General features: G+C 40.3%; 1 protein-coding gene across 1 annotated transcript; it reads left to right on the plus strand.

Annotated features, from left to right (window-relative positions):
- Window positions 1-609: 609 nt before the first annotated feature.
- Enam (enamelin) lies at window positions 610-17,707 on the plus strand. The gene is made up of 10 exons (XM_021211230.1): window positions 610-823; window positions 1,127-1,187; window positions 1,326-1,403; window positions 2,520-2,585; window positions 2,692-2,742; window positions 4,267-4,308; window positions 5,996-6,280; window positions 7,294-7,356; window positions 11,504-11,554; window positions 14,459-17,707. Exons 1-10 carry the CDS (start codon window positions 684-686, stop codon window positions 17,675-17,677), a joined length of 4,056 nt encoding a protein of 1,351 aa, XP_021066889.1. The 5' UTR covers window positions 610-683; the 3' UTR covers window positions 17,678-17,707.
- The last annotated feature ends 9,407 nt before the right edge of the window (window positions 17,708-27,114 follow it).

A 27,114-nucleotide genomic window follows, 5' to 3' on the forward strand; every position in this document is an offset into this window, starting at 1 on the left:
TCACAACTCCAAGTGAATTCCTCAGCTACAGTTTTTCCAAAGTTGTATCATCATATGCATCTGAGAGTTACTTGTCATTTTGGCCAGCTCCTCTAAAAATCTAAAACCCCAACAACGAAGCTACATCTGATTTGTTAAAAGGAACTATACCCTAGGCTTTTATACAATGCACAGCAAATAACTGAGTTGGTTATAGATATAACATTCCAGTTTAATTACATATTAACTATATATCAACTAGATCTGTATCATTCCAAAACCTTTTGATGGTGGCCAGTGATTTATGTCAGTAGCACATGGTTAATAGTCACTTTTGTTCCCAAAATATATTTGTATAAATGAAGTTTCTATACTTCAAAGCCAGAATTCACAAGGGAAGCACCTTCGAAATCTCACTGCTGTAAGCTCGTTTTTCTGAGCTGTTATTATAGATAATAAGAGACTCCGTTCCACAGGTTCTATAATAACACATTATAAATTTTGCACTGTTTTTTTTTCCACTAACTCTTGTGATGGCAAAACCATTTTTCTCAAAGCTGATTGGTTGTGCACATCTACAACAGTGCTTAAATGTGGTCCTGCTATCAAGCCTCCTGACAAGGAGGGATCTTTTTATGTTAAGACTTTTGGGTACTGAACACGACACCTTCTTGAAGAATTTTTGTTTTATTATTAAGAAATAAATGTGTCTTGCTCCTTGGCTCTCTCTGGCTTCAGCAGTCTGTAGTCATTTCCACCATAGACCGTTTAGAACATATTTCAAAGACAGGTTAACAAGGTTCAAGTTTACTTTTTATATAGTGCAGCTTCTAAGTGGCATTGGGTGAGTATCAAAGATTATCAACATATATTGTATAGCGTCAAGTAATGTCCTTGTTTATAGATGTTTGTTAACTTTCCTATTGTATTTGTGGTGTTTCTAAATCACCTTTGTAGACTACCTTTTGATAAAAGTGTCGACTCTTCGTTTATTAGGTGTTTGTTTCTCTTGTAGGTTTTCTCCCAAATTACTCTGACCTCCTCCTTAACACTATACCTTTGCACATTTCCACAAAGAAGTTTTGTCAACAGTGCACTAGCAGTGTCTCAAAAATACGATGCCTGTCTCATTTTCTCTCTGATTTAGCTCTCCTCCTAATCTTAAAGCTCCGAAGACTAAGCTCGGTTTTGAGGACCCTCTCATAAGGGTATGGTTGAATAACATGATTGACATGACTTGGGCTACCCTTAGAGATGATGCTTTGGTATTTGGTTCACTTATTTGCTCTCTTTCCAAATTTGAATTTCTTCTCATACAAAAATGCTTATTTTTTTTTCCCAAAAAGGCTTATGAAAGTTTTGGTGAAAACATGTTGCTGCTTCAGTGCAGAAATACGACTTCTCTTCCAAAGCCATGTGACTTGGTGAGTATTCCCCTCGTTTGTCCATTGTCTGCTCATTCGGACTATAAAGTTCATTAAGTGCCCTTGAGAGGACACACCTCACTTAAGTATGTAAGACAATGTGGGAGGTGCAAAATTTTACAGTCGTACTTCAGAGCAGCCTCTGAGGATTATTTTCTTTTTTTTTTTTTTTTTGAGGATTATTTTCAATCAAAAATATAATCAAAAAATCAGCTGTGATTCAGTTATGTCCTTTTACAGGGAGAAAGGACTCATCTGACATAATTTGATAGTTTAGCAAAAACAAAGACATTATATATACACAAAATAAAGTGAAATGTCTCCCTTCCTGTGTACAGAATCTAGAATTACTGTGACTCTACTATAAAGATGAGATAAGACGGGTATCTGAATGAGATGAACACCCTGAGATACCCGAAAGCCTTGATCCACGACCTGAGAGATGTCCAGACAGGAGACCCTCTACCTACTCTTTTCACTTCCTGTGGCTTTGTAACCTTCACTAAATATATCAGCCTAAGCAGTTACTTTTCTAAGGAAGAAACAAAATGTACATTTATGTCTCTTCATTCTTAATTTGCCCTCACAAGCCTTTGAGCAAAAGTGCATCTTTAAAGGTCAGGTCATAACAATATTAAAAATACAAATAGAGGAAAAAAAGAAAAAGTTAACACTGTGTAATTCTTCAGTTTATTTCATTGGAATATTAACTAATTTCTATATAATGCACTGTTAGATGCAGTATCTTAGAAAACTTAAGTCCTAATTTTTTAAGTGTGCATTCATTGAACCTGAAGGTACATACAATGAATGTGGTTGGACCTTACAATGCCTTCCTAAACCAACTTGGCAGAGAAAACTCAGAATAATAAATACTAAGGTTTTGCAGGTTATAAATTATCTCCCCCATCCCCTACCACCTATCCCCCCAACACCATCTTTCCTTCTCAGCCTGACTTTGGTAATTAATGTCTCAAAATTAACATAAAGTCACAGTAGAATCTCTTTAGAGTTCTGAACTCTGGCAGAAAAGCAAAGACAGTACTGCCTAACTGCAGAGTGCCCAAAGCACAGTCATTTTAATGTCCCAAGATAGTAATCCGTTTTATATTCTAGGTACCAAATGTAAAGATGAGTCTCCTTGTTTTCCTGGGTCTGCTTGGCGTCTCTGCTGCCATGCCAGTGAGTATTTACGCCTATGTTGGGTCTTCCCTTTGTACTCTTTTGTTGCTTGACTCAGGGACAGCTGGCAGATTATTTCAGCTAAGGCTCTGCATTTCTCCCTCAGTTCCAGATGCCAATGCCCCGAATGCCTGGATTTAGCAGTAAAAGTGAAGAGGTATGTATTACACTCTGTACCAGAGGAGACGCATGCCAGGTCCTACCTAAAAGGTCAGGAAAAGGAGAGTAATGATACTTTTCTTAGAAAATAAAAATTCCTATGAGTGGACCAAGGGAGGTAAAATTCAAAGTCTTGCATTCAAATCAAAGGAAAAAAATCTCCACCACCACCACCCCACCCCACCCCACCCCCACCTACTTATGTGTTTCAGTGTTGATTTACGTTAAAATTTAGTTGTTAGCTCTGGAGCCAGTTTTTATTCACTAGTAAAGAGCCATTTATACCTGGGAGCGTTATAAAGTACAACTTGATTATATCTTTAGCATAACTGAACCTAGTTATCATTAGTCAAATTTCATGTTCATTAGAAACAGGAATCTTTGTATGTTTGCCTGGGTGTTTTATTTTGGTTTTGAGACAAGGTCTCTTTATTATGTAGCCCTGGATGTCCTGGAACTCTCATCCTTCCTTCTTAATTTGGCTTTGGTAATCAATGTCTGCTAGTTAATGCAAAATCACAATAGAATCCCTTTATATCTGTGAACTCTGCCTCAAAGAAACGTTAAGAAGCTAGTGCCAAACCAGCCTTAGAGTTATATAGAGCAGGCTGGCCTTGAATTCACATAGACCCATCTGCTGGGATCAGAGGTGTGACAGAGAAGCAGTTATCTCTTTACCATGGAATTATCTTGTTCTAAAATCCCGAATTCTAAATAAACAGAACATTCAAAAGCTCCAAAGTAAATTATATTTATTTTCTATTATTCTATATTGATTCAATATGAAGTCTGATATCAAATTCAGGAATTTGGGGGCTGGAAAATTGGCTCAGTTGGTAAAGAGCTTGCGGGACAAGGGTGAGTCTGATCCCCAGAACCTCCAAGTTTGGTGACACTCACTTGTAATCCCAGCACTGAGGAGTAGGGACTGGAGGATTCATGGACCTCCCTGGCAAGCCAGGAAAGAAGGAAAACCCAAAATCAGGAAGCCCCAGATACTAATGAAACTTAGGCTCATAACAGAAGGTAGATACCTCCTAAGGAACAATATTTAAGATGTCAGCTTCCATATGCACACATATGAACACATATACAATCCTGTGTACATGGGGCTTATGACGGTTATGCACTGGATATTCTTCCAGAAAATAGGGATTTGATTTCTAGCCCCTACATAATTATCTGTAACCCCAGTGCCAGGGAGTCTGACATCCTCTTATGCCTTCTTTGTACAGCACACACACACACACACACACACACACACACACAGTAAGGCACAGACATATGTACAGGCAAACCCATACACATTAAATAAATGTTTAATACTTTTTAAAAAGTATACATGTATAAAATTACATTCTTCAGAATTTTTAATGAATACAATTTTTAAACTCATATAATTAAGAAATTATGACTATTGTGTCTTCAGACCATGAACTCAATTTATTTCTTCTGTTTCATGAGTTGATTTGGATAAAAGCTTTTCATTTTATGCCACATTAATGGATTCCTTTCATTTCAGATGATGCGATATAATCAATTCAACTTCATGAATGCCCCACCAGTAAGTCCTTTATACTGTTTCTGACACTTTCTCTTTTATATCCAGAAGCTGTGCTGTGTTTGTCTTAGCAGATAACAGTGCTAATTACCATCCACAAGTCTTAGTTAAAAGATAACCGTTTGCAAACTTTATATACCCCATACAGGGGAACACCAGGGCCAAGAAGTGGGAGTGGGTGGGCAGGGGAGCAGGGTCGGGGGAGGGTATAGGGGACATTTGGGATAGCGTTTGAAATGTAAATAAAGAAAATATCTAATAAAATAAGGTAAAAAATAAAATAATAAATTAATAAATAAAAGATAACCGTTAAAATAGTGAAGGAGAAAAACCACTTCACTTGTTCCTAGTGACAAACATTCTTAGTCATTTCTGGGGGGTTTTTTCCTACACATGAACATCATCTGCTAATAACAAATATTCTTTGTGTCTCAGAAAACTTTGTTCTAACTAAAGTTTCTAGGAGCTCTTTACACAACTAATGGCAACAAACACAGGATAATGGATACCATTCAAGGAGAGAACTCTGTGTTATCTTACACAATTCTAAAACTGTGAACCTTTTTTGTATTTTGCTGGAGTGATCATGGGATATCCTTGTGGTTGTATGCTAATCCTAGAGCAAACCAAACCATGACTGTCAGCTCGCCTTCTAATAAAATTGTGTGATAGCCCAAATGTGCATATCTCATGCTACTGTCGTGACATGATTATAAGCGTCCTCGATTCTGTCCTAACCTTTCTGTTCAGTGACCTAAAGTCATCGTTTCCAGTGCTCCCCTCCTAGATTCTGGTTGGCCCAACTTTCCTTGCTGTTTTTGTGTCTGTGAACTGAAATTTCCACCAATGTAAAATCGTACATCTGCTTCTGGGTTTGCTTGTTTGTTGTTCGGTTGGTTTTATTTAGTATAGGTTATTTTGGTTTAGGTTATTTTCATTTTGGTTGTTTTATTTCATTTTCCTCTCATTTTACCTGGCCTTAGATATAGCAAGTCACGTGATTTTTGAATTTCCATAAATATATATGTACTCAGAAAAACATAAGATTCTTCTTATGCAAGGTGTGGTGGTACACGCCAAAAATCTCCATACTCAGGATTTCAGTGACATGAAGATTACTGTGTATATGCATGTGTGTGTGTGTGTGTGTGTGTGTGTGTGTGTGTGTGTGTGGTGTGTTTCATAAAGCAACTTAGAGCATAACTACTTGCCTTCCACCTTTCTTGAGACAGTGTCTCTTTGTTGCTTAAACTGCACATACCAGGCTACCTGGACCATGAGACTCCAGGGGTTCTCTTGTCTTCATTTCCCATCTCTTATGGTGATAGGAGAACTGGAATTATCACACAATTGTACCCAACTTTACATGCATGATTTCTGGTGAGACAGAATCAGGGTCTCACATTTGTGCAGCAAGTACTTTGCACACTAAGCCATTTTTCAGCCCACCAAGTTCTTGAACTGACATCTCTTATTGAAGTATGCCTTTGATCAGTTTGACAGGCTTTCTAGAAAACTGAGGTCTTATTCAGTAAGACAACATGAGATGAAGTCTTCATTAAAGATCTGAGAATCAAATTCCTCTGGAGTTTTAAGCTTCTTGACTTGGTTTTGGAACCTTGACCTTAGAAGATGAGACGAAACTGGACTTCAACATCATCCACTGTTACTGCTTTTGTTGTTCTTTCAGATGATGCCTATGGGCCCATATGGAAATGGTTTGCCAATGCCTCCGCACATGCCTCCCCACATGCCTCCACAATACCCTCCATACCAGATGCCCATGTGGCCTCCACCAGTACCCAATGGATGGCAGCAACCCCCAATGCCCAATTTCCCAAGCAAGACTGATCAAACCCAGGAGACCGCCAAACCCAACCAGACCAATCCACAAGAGCCACAGCCACAAAAGCAGCCTTTAAAGGAACCACCAAATGAAGCAGCACGGGCCAAAGATGAAGCCCAGCCTCCTCAGGTAAGACTGGAGCAGAAAACTTCCATATCACATGCATAAGCATACCTTAAAAGAGAGGTCCACACCTTTCCAGCATACATATGTCCTCCAAAATTTAGTACAGGTATTACTATGTAAGAATATGATATTTAATTTTTGACATTTATCAAAAGTTGCCTGGCAGGTCAACTTCAACCTTATTTAGTTCAATATTACACACAGGTTATTGCCTTAAGGATCCTTTTAAAACACAGAACCAAGCTGTGGTTGTGGGGTATGCCAATAATACCAGCAATACAAAGGCTGAGGTAGGATCATAAGTAAAAGGCCATCATGGCTATGTGATAAGATACTCTTTAAAAATAAATAAGAATAAAATATAATACAGTCTTACAATATAGAGTCTCATGACTACTAGTAGAAGAGTCAGGAAAGAAAGACCAAGTTCTACCCCAGCCTTCACTGGTCAATTATACATATAAGAAATACAAAACTTCTTTTTTTTTTTTTTGGTTTTTTGAGACAGGTTTTCTCTGTGTAGGCCTGGCTGTCCTGGAACTCACTCTGTAGACCAGGCTGGCCTCGAACTCAGAAATCCGCCTACCTCTGCCTCCCAAGTGCTGGGATTAAAGGGGTGTGCCACAAAACTTAATAAAAAGGCACTCCTAGATTTGAATCTTGTTTTCTGTCATTCCTCTGCCATTTGGGGCAACTAATTTCTCTGACCTTCAGCTTCTCAAGCAAACTGAGAATAACAATGATGCATGGTTGTCTGAGATCTGAAAAAGCCCCATAACCAACTAGCATTTGAATACAAGTGTTTGATGATATGACTATTACCATCATCTCTTCTCAAATTGCGCAGAGAGGGAGGGAGAGAAGAGGGGGTAGAAGAAGAGAAAGAGAAAGAGAAAGTAATTTGATGCAAACAAAAATACAGGCAGTCTCCAGTTTTCAAATAATTATTATCAATTTCTGTCGTTTCTCATTTTCAATCTCACTGCCAAATAACTCTAACTTGTTATTCTTTCTAGCCATTCCCACCATTTGGCAATGGACTTTACCCCTATCAACAACCACCATGGCCAATTCCACAGGTAAGAACTTTCTATATACTATATTTTTTTTTTAAGATTTATTTATTGCCGGGCAATGGTGGTGCACGCCTTTAATCCCAGCACTTGGGAGGCAGAGGCAGGAGGATTTCTGAGTTCAAGGCCAGCCTGGTCTACAAAGTGAGTTCCAGGACAGCCAGGGCTATACAGAGAAACCCTGTCTCGAAAAACCAAAAAAAAAAAAAAAAAAGAATGTTCAATACTATCATAATTATTGGCCATTTGTATTTCTTCTTTTAATAAGTGTCTCTCCACTCCATTAGACCATTTACTATTTCTTTTAATATTCAATGTNTGCAGTCCTTTCTATATTCTCCACATTTATCTCTTAAATATAGTTGGCAATGATTCCTTCCCACTCTGTAGCCCGTGTCTTCACTCTGGTGACTGTATACTTTGATATGCGAAAAGCTCTTTAATCTCATGTAGTTCTNCCATTTGTCAATTCTTGGAAGTCTACTGTGTTACTGGAGTCTTTGTCAGAAAATTCTTAACATGTCTGCATCTTAAAGTACTTTATATGTGTTTTCTTTTATTAGCTTCAAAGCTATATGTCTTATATGTAAGCTTTCCACCCATTTAGAGTTGGTTTTGATGTAAGGTGAGAGATATGGACTTAGTTTAATTCTTCAACCGATGGATAAAGTTTTCCCAGCACCATTTGTTAAAGAAGTGCTGGGATTAAAGGCGTGAGCCACCACACCCGGCTGTTTAGCTTTTTCTTATAATTTACTGACCAAAAGGGTTTTAATGAGGAAAAATTCATTTCTTACTTTTTTTCTTTAAAAGGGTGGATTTGCCACATTAAAGGAAGGAAACATTCCAGAGAGTTTAAAAGCAACATGATTTTCATGTTGAAATGACTATTAATCCCATTACATCAATCTCTTGATAAGAAGCAAAAACTGCTTCCCATCCCTTGCTTCTATGTAACTACCCCTAAGCTTTCATTTCTTTAAATTTGATGTACTCTTATTTTTTTTTAACTTTTGACATTAGTATACAAAATCATGGTTTCATCATAGCACCTTCTGTGTTTGTGTGTTGGTATTATGTGTGTCTGTGTAGGTGTGTGCCCATGTACACATGTGGAGGCCAGAGGATGGTGCTCACTGTCTTCCCCAATCACTCTCCACCTTAGTTTTGAGGCAGGGTCTCCTACTGAATCTGGAGTTCACATCTTTGGTTAGGCTGGCTGCCAACCAGCTCTGATCCCAACAGGAGAACTGCAGATGCACATGGCCACACCCAGCCTTTTTATAGGGAAGGATCCTGGGAATCTGAACTCTCGGGTCCTCAGCTTTCATGGAAAGCAATATTCCAACTGAGCTGTCTCTCCAGCTCAGCACAGCACTTCCACATACATTTACCTTCTTGCTTTCTTATTCATCCTCCTCACCAACTATGTTGTCTCCTCCTTGGCTCCTCTTTTGCTGGTTGCTTACCTTGCTTCTAAAAGTTCCTACTTTCACTTTCATGACACATATATATTTTTTATTAGATATTTTCTTCATTTACATTTCAAATGCTATCCTGAAAGTCCCCTATACCCTCCCCCCGTCCTGCTCCCCAACCCACCCACTCTGGCTTTCTGGCCCTGGCATTCCCCTGTACTGGGGCATATATATTTCATTACTCTTTTCTCTCTTACTTCCTTTAAAATCTCTTCATCCCCTCTCATGGGCTCCCTTCTACTTTACTGAGTTGAGCACATGTATATACACGTACACACGCGCTCGGGCACACACACACAATCTAGAATCCACATATAAGCGAAAATGTGGCATTTTTCTTTTAAACTCAAACTTATTATGCTTAACATGATGATCTTTCCAGTTAGACCCATTTTCCAGGAAATGTCATTATTTCATTTTTTTATGGCTAATTAAAATTCCTTGTGTAGACTGGTAGTGGTGAAACATGCTTTTAATCCCAGCATTTGGAAGGCAGAGGCAGGCAAATCTATGTGAGCTTGAGGCCAGCCTGGTCTACAGATCAAAGGCTATGCAGAGAAATCTTGTCTCAATAAATAAATAATAAATAAATAAATAAATAAATAAGATTCCTTATGTAATGCACATATCTTTACCCAGTTTAAGAATCCTTGAGATATGTCGAGTGCTCAGATATAACCTCAGAAATGGTCCTGCTAAGTCCAACAGACAGCTCTGTTTTTAGATTTGTGAGTAACTTAGACTCTAACATCCCTAGTGGCTGTGTCACTCCATATTACCACTTGCAGTTTCTCACAGTCCTCTTCCCCACGTCCTTGAGAGTATTCCTTAACACTTGTGTGCTGGACTGAAAACCTTTCTATGTTGAGATGGAATCTTAAATTAATTTAAATTAGTTCTGATAGTTAAGAATGTTCAATACTAGGCCGGGCGTGGTGGTGCACGCCTTTAATCCCAGCATTCGGGAGGCAGAGGCAGGTGGATTTCTGAGTTCAAGGCCAGCCTGCTTGTGGACGTTGTACATCGTGGTGCGGAGCCTAGTGCGCACCACGATGTACAACGTCCACAAGCAGTACTGTGTTACTGGAGTCTTTGTCAGAAAATTCTTAACATGTCTGCATCTTAAAGTACTTTATATGTGTTTTCTTTTATTAGCTTCAAAGCTATAGGTCTTATATGTAAGCTTTCCACCCATTTAGAGTTGGTTTTGGTGTAAGGTAAGAGATATGGACTTAGTTTAATTCTTCAACCGATGGATAAAGTTTTCCCAGCACCATTTGTTAAAGAAGTTGTCTTTTTTTGCTATGTATTTTTTGACACCTTTATTAAAAATTAGGTGTTTGTAGCTATGTGGGTTAATTCTGCATTTGATTTTCTATTTTTTTCTGTTTTCTTCTATTTTCTGTTTGTACCAATGTCATCCTAACTTTGTTACTGTAGCTCTGTACTGTGTAGAGCTATATCAGGTATAGTGAGATTACCAGAATTTCTCTTTCCGTTTAGAATTTTCTTACTTATTTTAATCCTTTGTATTTTCACATAAATTGTATAATTTTTCCTATTTCTGCAAAGGATATAATTGAAATTTTGATGGATATTGAATTAAGTATACGGATCACTTTTAGTAATATGATCATTTTTATAATCTTGAGTTGATAAATACATTGACTTTTCTTATGTGAACATTCATATTTTGTTAAGAAAATTAATTTTAAATGTACACAAAGAATGTTAAATACAGTATTACAATTTAATCTCATATTGTTGTGTGCTCTAGTAGAGAAACTTGGAGCCCACTATTACTCAAATATTAATATCTGTCTCTATCTTTCTCTCTCCTTTCTCCTCCCTCTCTTCTTCCCTTCCCCGAGATAGTGAGGTAAGGTGATTGATAAGACGGGATATTTTTAATAAGATAGGCTAGGGTCATCTTACAGCTTTAAAAAAATAGTGCTCACAAATGGATCATAAGTATCAATAGGTAGATAGTGAGTCTAATGGCTCAGGAGCATGAAGTTCACAAAGCGATGCATCATTATTAATGAACCAGTTAAATATACCTCCTGACTTACAAACAAATGGCAATGTAGAAAGTGCTTTCCGGAGCTGAGGGGTGAATTCAGTGGGTAAAGTGCTTGCTGTACAAGCATGAAGACTTGAGCTCAGATCCCCAGCACTCCCTCTCAACTCTAGTGCTAGGGAGAGAAGACAGTAGAATCCCAGCTCTTGCTGGCTCAGCTACTCTAGCCAACCAGTGAGCTCCATGTTCAATGAGAGATCCTACCTCAAAAGGTAAAGTGAAGGAGGAAAGAAGACGACAGCCAACATCAACATCTGTCCTCCACACACATGTGCACATGCACATGTACACACACAATCATACACACATATGCACACACATACAAATGCACACATACACAATCACACACATACAAACACGTACACATAGACACAAACACACATATACATACAATCACATACACATTTCTAGTCCAATCTAATGGCGCACAACTGTAATCCCAGCACTTAGAAGTCTGAGGCAAGAAGATTGCCAAGAACTCAAGGACAGCCCAGATACATAATGATCCTGATATAAAACAAGATCCTGCCTTAAAAACAAAGAGAAGAAAGCAAAGTGGTTGGTTCCTGTGCTCACTGTGCTTTTCGTCTTTCAGAGGGGACCACCAACAGCGTTTGGACGGCCAAAGTTCAGCAATGAGGAAGGGGTAAGTACAAGTGGCTCTGTTACCATGGTTGAAATTATAATCTATCAGCTGCTATCGTTTAACCCAATGTCACAAGAACTTAAAACCATCGCTAAAAACTTCTTTAACTCAAGCTCTCAAGTTTTTAAGTGAAACAAAATCAAGCCAGTAGTGTGACTAAGTGTGATCCAGCACTGGCTGTGGCAGCACGAGCATAGTCTCAGCATAGCAGACAGCTGCATGGCTTTGTCCCTAAACCCAGCCCCACATCCATGGTGCATAATTCCTCTATATGTATTGAAAGATTGCACACAGATTTGCTGTGAATACTATTAGCTTCTTTGCAAACTTGATAGTGAACTCTAGACAGTGAAACACACAGAAAGAAATTATTATCATCTTAGAATATTCTCTTCACAAGAAACTACATTATTGTCGAAATATCTCATTGAATAAATACTGAAATCCAGAGAAGATAAATTAATATCCATTTTTTCCTCTTGGGTTAAAGGATAAACTGGACCAAACCCAAGTCTTATGATACGATACCATTTATACTATATTCCAGGAAAGTAATCAAATATGCCCAGGCAATTCTTAGTATGTCATCAAATAAACTCTGCTAGTGGTTTTGAGTCCACCCTGGACTTGGCTTACTCTTTACCTCTAACTATGTGACATGCACTCTGTGAAAGCAGAAATTTATACCTTTGCTGGAAGTGGAAGGAACAAGGTGTCACTAAAGTAATGGTGGTGAAATATTATTTCAATAATATCACAGGACGTTTAAAATACTATATCACTATAAAATACCCATGTAAGAGTGACTCAGGTCATTGTATACAATACCTTACTTAGAAACTAGAACTTCAGATTTTCGTAAAATTTAGCAAGTAAAAGAGAATAATTCAGACATGAACATAGGTTTAAATCTGTGTCCTATCTCTTGGGAATACTGTTCAATTTCCGGTGTGATACTAGGAATATTTTCTCACCTGACTATTTCATCTCTATCCCCAAATGAAAATGAAACTATTTTCCCTTCTAGTCTATTTGTTTTCAAAGAAAAACTAGGGCTGGGGATATAGCTTCAGTAGTAGAAGACTTAACTACCATGCCTATGTTTAATCACCAGCACAGGGGAAAAATTAAATAACCAAATGATACATGCATGTCTAAAAAAATCACATAGGTTGTTAATTTAATTCAAAATTATTAAGTATTTCCCACTGGTCTAGAAAACTAGAATACCAAAACAATATTTTTACTTAAAAGCTTCACATGGATGTCAAGTGGGAGGAGCTCAATGAAATAAGCAAATCAAACCTGCAGTGCTGGTAACCACAGCAGAAGGCTGCAAACGTGAGCAGCAGAGCCTGAGCCCAGCACTGCTCCAGGAGTCAGGTGCAGCTGGTTTTGGCACTCAAGCTGCATCTTGAAGTCAAGTGTGCTGGGAGGGGTGAGGGTGTAGGTGGGAAACGGTTAGATAGGGAGAAGCCATGCGCAGAGACTCGAGAGAAATAACGTGGAAGCAATTTGCAGCCATATCAAGTTTAAGAAAGAGGAACTAAGGTTAGAGGTCATGGCCATGATTCAGATGATTTGTAAAAGTTTTAAAATTTTTAGTAAAATATGTAGCATTTATTAGAAACAAAAGTCCAGATATGAAGGTCTAGAGAAAGATATAGATATATTCTCATTTGACTCTCATGACAAATTGTATGGTTTTTACTATTCTATTATTATTGTCTCCATATTACAATTGAACAATGTGAATTTAGCCAATGGTTATAGCCCTAGAGTGGTAGAAAGTACTGCATTCCACATTTATCTGACACCAAGACATTCTGCTTTCTATGCTGTGCTAAAGAATTTAGAGTTTATCCTTTAAGGGGAAGGCAATTCTAAACACATATTTAAAGAGAAAAAATGTTTCAATTCTCAGAAACATATCCCTACTGTCTCCTACTCTGATGGAAATAATAAAGGAAAATCATAAAGTAAAGTAAGATTGCACACACAGTAGTCACTAAGAAAGCAATGTCAATAGTTGGGAGTGGTAGGCATAAAAGACAGGGCAAGGCTGAAAGTTCAGATAGAATGTTTGGACTTGGTAATTAACTGTCTGGGGAAATAAGATAGAAAGCAGAAGCTGTGGCAACTAAGATTAGAAAATACTCTTTAGATACAGGATAATGATGTTTGTGGAGAGATGAACCCAGTTCTGGGAGCATTCAGTTGGAAGAGTCTGGAGCCTTACTGATTGGACCTTCAGCGAGAACTGTAGGACAGGCTTTTGCCTTTGTGAAATAAAAGCATGTATCCATATTTGAAGTTCAGGCTCAGCAACATAGGAGGGTAAAATGAGAGCACAGAAATGAGGAGGAAAGGGGATGGAATCAAAAACAAAACCTGTAAATCATGATGTTGCCCTGCCTCTAATCCCAGCACCCTGAAGGCAGACAGGAGGATGACTGCAAGTTTAGCACTACACTGATCCACATAGCACGTCACAGGCCAGCCAGGGTCATATGGCAGAACTCTATCTCGACAATAAATTACTAGATACAATATCAAGAATTATAAAAGCTAACTTGGACACTGCAGCTCACGTGTGTAACCTCAGCACTCGGGGGCTCAAGCATGGGGGTTTTCACACATTCAAAGCCTAAGCAATAGTCTCACACTGTGAGATCCTAGATCAAAAAGCATTTTAACCCTAAGGTTCAGGATGGGGATCTAAAGGCTAGAGAGAATACTCAGCACCCAGAGAGTAGAACAGAGGCTTCAAACTTCTAGGGGAGTGTAGGCTGTCATGGTAAGAGAAGCCTGTGGAGGAACTTTCCCAATTACACTAAGCAATTCCGAGCAACACCATGGAAACAAACAAAGAATAATTCTCCTTCCCTGTCTTCTTTCCTATAGAATCCTTACTATGCATATTTTGGATATCACGGCTTTGGGGGTCGTCCTTATTACTCAGAAGAGATGTTTGAAGATTATGAAAAACCCAAAGAAAAAGATCCTCCTAAACCAGAGGACCCTCCCCCAGATGACCCACCCCCAGAGGCCTCTACAAATTCAACTGTGCCTGATGCTAATGCCACTCAATCAATTCCTGGAGGCGGAAATGACACTAGCCCAATAGGAAACACAGGCCCTGGGTCGAACGCTGGGAACAATCCTACAGTTCAAAATGGTGTCTTCCCTCTCCCTAAAGTTAATGTTTCAGGCCAGGGAATACCAAAAAACCAAATTCCATGGAGACCAAGTCAGCCAAATATTTATGAGAATTATCCTTACCCAAATTATCCTTCAGAAAGACAATGGCAAACCACTGGTACCCAGGGGCCTAGACAGAATGGACCTGGTTACCGAAATCCACAAGTCCAAAGGGGTCCTCAGTGGAATTCCTTTGCTTGGGAAGGCAAACAAGCTACTCATCCAGGAAATCCAACTTACCATAAACCCCCCTCTCCTACCTCCGGAGTTAATTATGCAGGAAATCCAGTCAATTTCGGAAGAAAACTACCAGGGCCAAATAAACCCTTTGTGGGAGCCAATCCAGCCTCAAATAAACCCTTTATAGGAGCCAATCCGGCCTCAAATAAACCCTTTATGGGAACCAATCCGGCCTCAAATAAACCCTTTGTGGGAGCCAATCCAGCCTCAAATAAACCCTTTATAGGAGCCAATCCAGCCTCAAATAAACCCTTTATGGGAACCAATCCGGCCTCGAATAAACCCTTTGTGGGAGCCAATCCAGCCTCAAATAAACCCTTTATGGGAACCAATCCGGCTGCAAACAAACCATCTATAGGAACCAATCCAGCCTCCAATAAACCATTTGTGAGAAACAATGCAGTCGCAAATAAACCATTTGTGAGGGCCAATGCTGCTTCAAATAAACCCTTTGTGGGAGCCAATCCTGCCTCAAATAAACCATTTCTGAGAAGCAATCAGGCCTCAAATAAACCCTTTGTGGGCACCAATGTGGCCTCAGTGGGTCCTAAACAGGTCACTGTTAGCCACAATATGAAAACTCAAAATCCAAAGGAAAAGTCACTAGGTCAAAAAGAAAGAACAGTCACTCCTACCAAAGATGCAGGCAACCCCTGGAGAACTGCTAAACAATACGGAATTAACAACCCAAACTATAATTTGCCTCGCTCTGAGGGTAGCATGGTAGGCCCAAATTTTAATTCCTTCGATCAACAAGAAAACCCCTACTTCGCAAAAGGAGCTTCCAAAAGAGTGCCAAGTCCTAACATACCAATCCAAAGCCAGAATTTGCCCAAAGGAATTGCTTTAGAGCCAAGAAGAACCCCATTTCAATCAGAAACTAAAAAACCTGAGTTAAAGCATAGTTCACACCAGCCTGCATACCCTAAGAAAATCCCTTCTCCTACAAGAGGACATTTCCCTGCTGAAAGAAATACCTGGAATGGCCAAAAAATCCTTCCACCCTTAAAGGAAGACCATGGGAGGCAAGACGAAAATTTACTTCATCCATCCTATGGCTCTAGAGGAAATATTTTTTACCATGAATATACCAATCCTTATCCTAATGAAAAATCACAGTACATTAAAAGCAATCCATGGGATAAGAGAAGGGTCAGCTCTCCCAGTACTGTGATGCAGCCAGAAAACCCACAGTACACCATGACTTCTCTAGACCAGAAGGAGACAGAGCAGTACAATGAAGAGGACCCAATTGATCCAAATGAAGATGAATCTTTTCCAGGACAAAGTAGATGGGGTGATGACGAGATGAACTTCAAAGGAAACCCCACAGTTAGGCAGTATGAAGGTGAGCACTATGCCTCAACCCTAGCAAAGGAATACCTTCCCTATTCCTTAAGCAATCCACCAAAACCCAGTGAAGATTTTCCTTACAGTGAATTCTATCCCTGGAACCCACATGAAACTTTTCCAATATATAACCCAGGTCCTACTATAGCACCACCTGTGGACCCCAGAAGTTATTATGTAAATAATGCCATAGGACAAGAAGAAAGCACTCTCTTTCCTTCATGGACCACCTGGGACCACAGGAATCAAGCTGAGAAGGACAGAAATGTCTGGGATCCGTCAATGAATTTACACAAATCTAATATACCAAACCATCCTTATTCCACTACCTCCCCTGCTAGATTTCCAAAAGATCCAACATGGCTTGAAGGTGAGAATTTGAACTATGATTTGCAAATTGCTAGTTTAAGTCCACTAGAGAGAGAACAGTTGGCTTTCCCAGACTTCATACCTCAAAGTTACCCCACAGGCCAAAATGAAGCACACTTATTTCACCAAGGTCAAAGAGGGTCTTGCTGTATTGGTGGCTCCACAGGACATAAAGACAATGTGCTGGCTCTACAAGACTACACTTCAACCTATGGTCTTCCACCAAGGAAGAACCAAGAAACCAGTCCTGTGCATACAGAAAGCAGTTATATCGAGTATGCAAGACCTAATGTTTCCCCAGCAAGCATCCTACCTAGTCAAAGAAATATCTCAGAGAACAAACTAACTGCAGAAAGCCCAAACCCAAGTCCATTTGAAGAGGGTGTGCCTACTGTGAGGAAAAACACTCCATATTCTGGGAAGAATCAACTGGAGACAGGAATTATGGCCTTTTCTGAAGCCGGTTCTTCTCAGCCAAAAAGCACACCCTGTCTTAAAAGTGACCTTGGAGGAGATCGGAGGGATGTTCTGAAACAGTTTTTTGAAGGCAGCCAGCTGAGTGAAAGAACTGCTGGCCTTACTCCTGAGCAGCTCATTATTGGTATTCCTGATAAAGGCTCTGGCCCAGATAGCATACAAAGTGAAGTCCAAGGAACTGAGGGTGAGATGCAGCAGCAAAGGCCACCAACCATCCTGAAGTTGCCATGCTTTGGCTCCAAATTAGCAAAATTTCACTCTTCTACCACTGGACCTCCAACTAACAACGGAAGACCGACCCTACTTAATGGTGTTCTCTCCACACCTACTGAAAGTCCTAACACATTGGTTGGGTTAGCTACTAGGGAACAATTTAAAAGCATAAACGTAGATCAACTTAATGCAGATGAACACACTACACTTGAATCTTTTCAAGGAGCCAGTCCACAGGACCAAGCACAAGGCTGCTTCCTGCTTCAGGCTTAGGGATCACTTCAACTGAACATCCTTGGGGGATGAAAAAAAAAAAAACTAGCAATCCCATGTCAATGATTCTGCAACTTTGTACCCTGAGACTCGATTACCTTCTTATGACCCCTAAGCCTTTTTCTCTCCCAACAGTAGAAATAGTGGCCCAGGTAGAGTTAATGAGATTGGGCCTCTGGGGCTGGCTGGATCCAGCACTGTAACAAGTTAGTGCTCACTTAAGAAAAAGCATGAAGGCCATAACCATTCCTGCCTTGAAACTTGGAAGCTATTTGGTTGTCTGAGTTAGTTCCCTCTTTCTTGTTAACTTATCCTGTTTCTCTCAAATTACTTACAGTGCTCTCTGGTTTTGCACATCTAGCAGGCTGTTGAGTTTTCCATTCTCATACAGAGGTCTGCACACCAGTATGGTCCTTGTGCACTACACACTTTTTCCTGCGTGTTGTTTCTGTGTGTTCTGTTTCTAGTTCAGAGTCTCTTTGGCATGTTTTCTTCCACGGTCTCCTGGAAGACACCAGGTGCTCCCTTCTCTCTCCTTCCTTCTCCATCAGCTCAGTGTCCCTCACATTCTCTCTCTGTCCGTCGTTTCTCAAATACTGAAATACTGACTGGCACCACTGGCAGTTCCTTATGTCTGACGCCCCCTTCGTGATTTCCTTTCCCTTCAATTTTCTGTTCTGTCTCCAAATTTGATCTTTTACCAGAATTAACCTTTCCTCTCTATTTCTTTGTTAAATTTCTTTTTCCCTCACTTTATATACAATTTTCATGCTTTAAAACTATACATCACCTTCACTCTCTGAATCCACTCTGCAAATTCTACTCTCTATCTTTTTCTCAGCCAAACCATCACTGTAGATAACACATCTGAAATAGCTGCTTTTGTTGTTAATTTTCTCATGACCTCTCCACATAGACAGCCTGGTTGTAAGAGCATATTCTAGGAGAATGAGAAACAGCCTAGTAACCAGATAGATCATAGAGCTTAGGAAAGTGGAAAATGAAGAAGAGAAGAAATTGTCACTCTGGGACTGAGCATCTAGGAAAAAAGACTAAAGCTCACTGTACTGTGTCACCAATTCTCAGTCTCCGAGATCTGCAGAGGACATTTCTTGCAATACTACCTTATGCAGATAAAGCACTCAATGTTTAGTTTTCTTTACTAGTTCAGTATAAATTATTGTACCATTATATATTATGACTATTATGTTTATGCTTCATATTCTTGTAGATTTTTCCCAGACACAACTTCCGAGTATCATGATTAAATAGTGTAAATTATTTTGTAAAGTAGATATTTCTATATTGTCTTGCTTAGAAAATATTTGAGTTTTATCGATACTATTTTTACTGTTATTAAAGGCATTTTGGCCTGTTATCTGAATAGTTCCTGATTTGAGTCTGGGTGTACATTTTTTTTCTAAATTACCTACAATGTTACTTTCTATTCCTAAAGACTGTCTTGGGAAAATGTTCCTGTAATAGATTTTATGTAACCTCAGAAATTTGGTGAAACTTTCCTGAGAAAATTAACTTTGCTCTTGACTCCAGTATAATGTCTTGCCAATAGGAGATTCCTGGTAAATGTTTACTGGTTGGCTGTAGTGTTACTGGCTCTTGGATGCGTGTAAGTTCACACTGGCACTTACTCTTCCTGTGAGAGGTGTGTCGGGATACAGAGGAAAGCACCATATTTCCTAGCCTTGTGTTCAGAAGCATCCGCACTGGCCCACTGCAGACTGTGCTGCCCACTGATGGCCTAAGTTCCTTCTCGCCCCACCAGTTTGATACTTCAATCATATTTTTTAAAAAAGAAAAACTAGCTTATTGTTTACCCAAAAGTTTCACAGGGAATACTTGTACTACCAAATGTTCACTTTGTGCTTCACCGTAATGAATGGGTGGCACAGTCATTTCAACAAATAGTATCATGCCATGAGTGATGAGCCCAAGGCACAGGGATAGAAGTATTTATCAAACCAGAACTGATATAAAAGTTTTAGTGAAGAACAGACACTGTGGACAAAAACACGGTGGGCAAGGTCTCATGCTCAGCGTCCCAGAGCTGAAAAGGAATAATGTGGTTCTTTCATAACAGTTAAGAGAGCTTGCTCTGTGAACCATTCACATTGAGTTGCATCAGAACAAAGTTTGAGATGGCAGCTCCCTATCTTGAGCAGTCAATGTATATAACGCCGTTTGCCTCGTTGGGGTGAGGCATCAGGAACCATTAGGAATGAGACCCTGATAGCAAGGTGTTCTAAGTTACTGGGTCTGGAGCCAAGCAGTAATGATCCGACTACTGCCAACTGAGTAAGTTTCCTCTGTAGGGACTTTGCATTTTTTGCTTTCTTGTGGGTTTTTTTTAAGTTAATGTAAATTTTTATTGTTTTGTGGTGGGGTTATGGTGTTAAATGTCTTCCCTTTGACTTTGGCCTTTTTGTCTCTATATATTGGCACATTCACATCTGTGAGATAATATCACTGTCATCTGTAATGCAGAGTGTAAAGAGAAGAATGTGACCAAAAGCAAATCTACTAAACTTGAGAACACAATAAAAAGAATGAAAACTGTTCCTGTAGAAGATGATGCTTCTTCCTATTAGCACAGGGCACTCCTCCAAGTCTACCTAACAGGCGTGAGTTCCTTTCATTAAATACATTGCTCGCTCTGTGTCCTGCTTAAGATGTCCACAAACCTTTTGGAGTCAAAAGTTAAGGGGCACGTTCTAAAGGTTCTGACAACAGCTCTCGCACCTCCGTCCTGCGACTGCGACCCACTTCTACAGTGGATGACAGAACCTAACAGTTGCCCTCTGCTGATTCTAGCATAGCTAGGTATGACCTCCATTTCCCAAGAAGACAACTTATACAGAATAAAATCATATCTGAAGGTAACAGAGCATAAGACAGCCCAGAGGCCCATACATACCATCTGTCACAGCATCTCCAGAGGCACAAGTCAGTTCTCTGAGGAAAGCTTGGGCTTCTCACTCTGTGCCTGGAGAAGAAGAATGATGATGTGCAGGGTCCACCTGATCTTCTGAGAATGAGACATGGCAGGTATTATCATGGAGACTCTTCCTCCAGGCTTCTGGGACATCTAAAGATGTAGACAACGCATTTAAATTTGGCTGCTCAAACCAGAGTAACAAATTTAATACTTTTTGTCAGTGGTGGTGGTGGGTTTTGTTTGGTTGGTTGGTTTTCATTGTTGCTGTTTTGTTTGTTTGTTCCTTTGTTTGTTTGTTCTGTTTTTTTTTTTAAGACAGGGATTCTCTCTGTAACACCTCTGAATGTCCTAGAACTCACCTCATAGAACAGGCTGGCCTCAAACTTACAGAGGTCCACATGCCTCTCCCTCTCGAGCTGGAATTAAGGGGTGCCCATGCCCAGCCATTTAATGCATCTTTAAAGAGAGTTTTGAGTTACTTTTATTGTTTATTTAGGCATTCCTATCTGTTCCTCTTGTCATATTTAATCCAGTTTCAACTACCACCTTCAAAATATAATTTACCATTATACTGGCTGGTTTTGTGTCAACTTGACACAAGCTGGAGTTATCACAGAGAAAGAAGCTTCAGTTGGGGAAATGCCTCCATGAGATCCAGCTGTAAGGCATTTTCTCAATTAGTAATCAATGGGGAAGGGCCCCTTGTGGGTGGTGCCATCCCTGGGCTGGGAGTCCTGGGTTTTCTAAGAAAGCAAGCTGAGCAAGCCAGGGGAAGCAAGCCAGTAAAGAGCATCCCTCCACGGCCTCTGCATCAGCTCCTGCTCCCTGACCTGCTTGAGTTCCAGTCCTGACTTCTTTGGTGATGAACAGCAATATGGAAGTGTAAGCCGAATAAACCCTTTCCTCCCCAACTTGCCTCTTGGTTATGATGTTTGTGCAGGAATAGAAACCCTGACTAAGACAACCATGTACTCATGAAACCAAAAGTCGTTACTAAGAGCCAAAAAGGGAACCAAAAATGTTGGACTTAAAACAGACAAGTCTGTTTCTCCTTCATTAGGTTTCAGTGTGACTCAGGCTAACAGCTCACCCCTAAATGAAAATGTAAAACAATCACCATTTTACCACAGGATAAAATATTTGCTTTTATCCACCTGTACCTCCTTGCCTCTCTGCCTCACCTTATTCAATAACAGCCTTTTGCTCTCCCTTTGAATGCTTTGAATGTAGAGTCCATTCAATTTAAAAACACCAATCAGCTGATTACAAGCAAAAAAAAAAAGCCATGCTAGCAGAGGAGAAGCCCTCCAAACAAGCAAGGAAGGAACGAGCCGAGCTATGATCTGATCCAGAAAGAACTGCCCAATGACTAAAGCTGTGCCCACTAACCCAGCCCCTGCAGCATCCCGGTCAAGACCCTCTGCTCCCATAGTGCCTCATCTCACACACAGCCCTGCCCTGGCGCCCAGCAGCTTGCCTAAGGAGAGGCAAGATTCTTAGACTTCCTTAATGATTCTTCCTCTTTGTCTGGCTTGCATAATTCTAGAAGATCCTAACTCTGAGTGTGAAAATCTCCATTTGGTTAACGTCGTTCCAAGACTATGCCAAACCTTAATGATTCCCTTCCCAAGTGGCTCACAATGCGACTCATCTCTTACCTCCAACCGTATTTGTAATATATTGTGTGCAAAGTTTTTCCTGTTAGTTCTGCCTATGGGTGAAACAGGAAAAATTCTAGAAAGTAAAAAAAAAGAGTTGTTTTTCCTTTACATATCTCTCAGAGCAACTAGCAGTTGTACTAGCAAAGTAAATGAATGTTCCATAAACATCACTTTCTCTTTAAATACTTTGTAAGTACATACAATTCATAGTTTCAAAATAAGATAATTGTTTCTCAGATAATAATAAGCATCTCCTAAAACATAATGGTGTGTAGACAATGTATACTAGTTACAGAATATTTGAAAAAAGATTAAAAGGAAATTGAAACAAAAAATATCATATTTTGAGCTATTTCCACCAAATCTTTTGTCATGTGTAGATGTATAAGGGGTGTTATAAAAGTCGTTATTTTCTAAAATAAAGTCTTCTTGTAGCATCAATTTCAACAAAATTAAAATATTAGAAATTTTGTTCTTATGCCTATCAAGAATTCTGAGGTATACCACTGCGTCGAGAGTTCTATTGAATGACCAAACATCCAACAAGTACAACTTATGGGGCAGCAAGACTACTCAGTGGGTAGCACTCACTTGCTGCCATGCCTGAAAACCTCAATACAAAGCCCAGGGCCCTCATCTTGGAAGGAAAGAACTGACTCCTGCAAGTTGTATCTGACCTCCACATAGGTACTATGGCAAATATGTATACACACACGCACACACACCAATACGTAAAAAACTTCTTTTTTTTTTTTTTTTTAGGTTTTTTGAGACAGGGTTTCTCTGTGTAGCCCTGGCTGTCCTGGAACTCACTCTGTAGACCAGGCTGGCCTTGAACTCAGAAATCCACCTGCCTCTGCCTCCCAAGTGCTGGGGGATTAAAGGCGTGCGCCACCACCGCCCAGCAGTAAAAAACTTCTAAGTAAAAGGAGTCAAGCAGAAGATAGACAATCAGAACTTAAAGAACAAAATATTTGAAAAATGTTTAAAGCAAAGGAAGGGAATGTGCAGGAAATGTGGGAATCTCATCTTCAAATTATAGGAAAAATCAGGGAGAAGCAGCCCAGGTCAGTGGCATAGATCAGATTTTTAACATGAACATAGAAGAAAACTTCCCCAGACTGAAGAACGACACATCCATACAGATATAAGGACACAAACCACCAACTAAACAAGACCAGGAAAGAAACACCCCATTGCTGCCACATGGGTGCTAGAAATTGAAGGAGGAGGTGTGTCACTATGGGGTGGGCTTTACAGCTACCCTAGCTGCCTGAGGAGGCCAGTCTTCTCCTGACTGCCTTCAGATCAAGAGGTAGAGCTCATCTCTTTCACCTGGATGCTGCCATGCTTCCTGCCATGATGATAGTGAACTGAACCTCTAAACCAGTAAGCCAGCCCCAATTAAAAGTTATCCTTTATAAACATTGCTTTGGGCTGGGCCGTGGTAGCGCACGCCTTTAATCCCAGCACTTGGGAGGCAGAGACAGGCAGATTTCTGAGTTTGAGGCCATCCTGGTCTTCATAGTGAGTTCCAGGACAGCCAGGGCTACACAGAGGAAACCCTGTCTCGAAAAAACAAAAACAGATAGTTAGATAAATAGATAGATAGATAGACAGACAGACAGACAGACAGACAAATAAATAAACAAACATTGCTTTGGTCATGGTGTCTCTTCTCAGCAATGGAAACCCTAAGATGCCAGTTTAAAAATGGCCTAGGTATCTAAACTGAGAGTTCTCAACAGAAGAAATAAAAATAGCTAAGAAATACCTCAAAAATGCTCATCATCCTTAGAAATGCAAATTAAAACAACTCTGAGATATTCTCTTACCCCAGTGAGAATGGCTAAGATCAACAAAACAATGGATCGTAAACGGTAACAATGGTAGGGAAAGAGGAACCCTCTTCACTATTGGTGGGAATGCAAATTGGTGCAGCAACTCTGGAAATCAGTATGGAGAACCAAAAAAAACAAAAAAAGTGGTATGACCCAGCTCTACCACTCTTTGGCAAAGACACAAAGGTATTCTACTCCTTGGCCATTTTCATCGCCAATCTATTCATTATAGGCAGAAAATAGAAAATAGGAACAACCTAAATGTCCTTCAATAGATGGGTAATGAAAATGTGCCACAGCCGGGCGTGGTGGCGCACGCCTTTAATCCCAGCACTCAGGAGGCAGAGGCTTTCTGAGGATTTCTGAGTTCGAGGCCAGCCTGGTCTACAAAGTGAGTTCCAGGACAGCCAGGACTACACAGAGAAACCCTGTCTTGAAAAAACCAAAAAAAAAGAAAAAAGAAAAAAAAGAAAATGTGCCACATATAAACAAATGAAATATTATTCAACTGCAAATAAAAGAGATATTATGACATTTTCAGGTAAATGGATTAATTTATTTTTAATCATGTGTGTCTGCATTTGTGTGAGTGTGACAGGTGTTTGTTGAGTACCTGCAAAGGCCAGAGACATCAGATCACTTAAAGCTGGAGTTACGGGCAGTTGTGGGCCACCTGACATGTGTGCTGGAAAGAAAGCTCAGATCCTCTGTAAGAGTAATAATGCATTCCTAACTACTAAGCCATCTCTCCAGCCCCACAAAATGATTTATTAACTGTGCCAATAAAGTAAGTCGAATGCTTCCAACATAAAATGGCATGGAGAAAGCATTCCTGTCCCAAAAGTGAGGAAAGGAGGCACAGCAAGGAGAGGTGGTTCTGGGAAGACCAAATCCCAGAAGGGAAAACTCCAAGTCCTACAGCTGTCTAACATCTGGGCTTTTGGCGGCATCACCCAGGCTTCAGTGGTGCTCAGTAGCAGTAGCACCACTCTACAGCTCTACCACGCTCAGTACACTGCAAGGGCTCTCAGGCTGGCTGACTCCACTCTGCCCATCCAACTTCCTGTCATGGACATCCCAAGCTTCTGGCATCTTCAACACCCTGAGGTCTCTGTTGCTACTTAGGTGTCGCCTTCACAGCTTTTAAGTAAGACTCGAGGAAATGGCTTCTTGGACCCTCCCTGCAGGGTATCCCACCATGCCCCACATCAGCTTTCCAGACCTTGGAGCAAGCTTCCATGACCCTGGAGTTTATGCATTCTGGTTTGCCTGCAAACCCAGATCCGCATGGACAATGCTGCCATATTCTGATGCCAGCTCAAGATGTAGTTTGGCTCCCTTCTCGTACAGTTGTAATGGCCTGTGTACCTTGGAGGCTGAACCTAGGGAGTCATTTTCAAGAAAAGAGTCCTTCAACTACATTCTTGGTTTAAGCTGTCTCCTTTCAAATTAATTTTACTTCACAAGGTGGAATCTTTGGTGGGCAGGGTCATGCTATGAAGATACTTTTCCTGTTGTCCCAGTGTGAATGTAAGGTGCTAACTCTTTAACAATTATAGCTGCTTTCTTTACTTTCCATCACCAACTTTCCCACACTCTTCTCCTTGCCAAAAATGCACATATTTCATATCTTTCTGCTCCACAAGATATTCTTGCTCACTGTGAACCTGGATACAAACACTGATCACAAATAAGACACAGCCTGAATGCTATGCTGTCTTGGAATTTCCTCTCCCCACCAACTTAGGCTATTGTTTTTAAACTCAGACTCACTCATATTTTCAGAGCACTAGCAGAATGTAGCCACATTCTATTCTAGAATGAACCATGAACAGACTCTACACCAGTTCTCAACAGAGATTTTCCCCCTCTGAAATCTCATGAAAGAGGAATACACTGTTCACGTTTCTCTTGGCAGTCTGATTTCCTCAATGCCACCCTCCCCAGATTTGGTGGTCTGAATACACTTGACTCATAGGAAGTGTGGCCTTACTGGAGGAAGTGTGTCTCTGTGGAGGTGGGCTTTGAAGTTCTGTCCAGTGCAGAGTGTCAGTTTTTCTCCTGGCTGAAGTCAGATCAAGATGCAGAACTCTATGCTTCTCCTGTGCCATGCTTACCTGGAAGCCGCCATACTCCCACATTGATGATAATGGACTAAACCTATGAATCTATAAGGCAGCCCCAGCTAAATGTTGTCCTTTGTAAGAGTTGCCTTTGTCATGGTGCCTCTTCACAGCAATGGAAACCCTAAGACAGCATAATAATCTATTAAGTTTGGTTTATAGCAGTCAAGACTTCCTTAGTCTGTAGTTCTAAACTATTCCACATTTCTCTGGCTAGTCAGTTCTAAAAGCCTCTCAACCATGTGGTCAGATTTATCACAATCACAGACCTGCTACTCAGTACCAATGGTTTTTTTTGTATCTTATTTTTTTGGTGCTCTAAAAAAAAAAGCAGTTTATTGGATTCACCGTTTGCAAACACAGCTCTTCATGTCAGAGAAGGCGCGGCGTCGGGAGCATCTGAATTCAGGAGGCAGAGAGCAAGGAAAACTGATTGAGCTTGCTTTCTTCTCGTTATTCAGTCTACACTACTTCAATCCACGGAATGATGCCATCCGCACAGAAACTCCGCAGGGACCCACCTAGAGACTTGCCTCCGGTGGTTCTGGGTCCTACCCGGTAGAAAGTATTACCAATCACAGCAACGGGCAGGGCAGGGGTAGTGCACGCCTTTCATCCCAGGAAAGACAGGTGGATCCCCGTGAGTTCAAGGCCAGCCTGGTTTATAGAGCAAGTTTGGGAACTTGCCAGAGATTCACACAGAAAAACTCTGTCTCAAAAAAGAATCACAACTTAAGGAAGGAAGCTGGTTCATGGTTTGGGGGTACAGCCCATAGCAGTGGGGATGTTATGGCAGTCAGAGTGCTATTAGCTACAACAGCTATCCTTGTTTCAGGGACACATATTAAATAAATAAATA

The sequence above is a fragment of the Mus pahari genome, chromosome 13, assembly GCF_900095145.1.
Source record: "Mus pahari chromosome 13, PAHARI_EIJ_v1.1, whole genome shotgun sequence".
NCBI lineage: Eukaryota > Metazoa > Chordata > Mammalia > Rodentia > Muridae > Mus > Mus pahari.

What these genes read in the sequence shown, in the direction of transcription:
- Enam (XM_021211230.1), top strand. Translation starts at nt 684, where the DNA reads ATGTGTCTTGCTCCTTGGCTCTCTCTGGCTTCAGCAGTCTGTAGTCAT. An exon ending in ACTTCATGAATGCCCCACCA is followed by an intron (nt 4,309 to 5,995) that starts GTAAGTCCTTTA and finishes TTGTTCTTTCAG; the next exon opens with ATGATGCCTATGGGCCCATA. An exon ending in CACCATGGCCAATTCCACAG is followed by an intron (nt 7,357 to 11,503) that starts GTAAGAACTTTC and finishes TTCGTCTTTCAG; the next exon opens with AGGGGACCACCAACAGCGTT.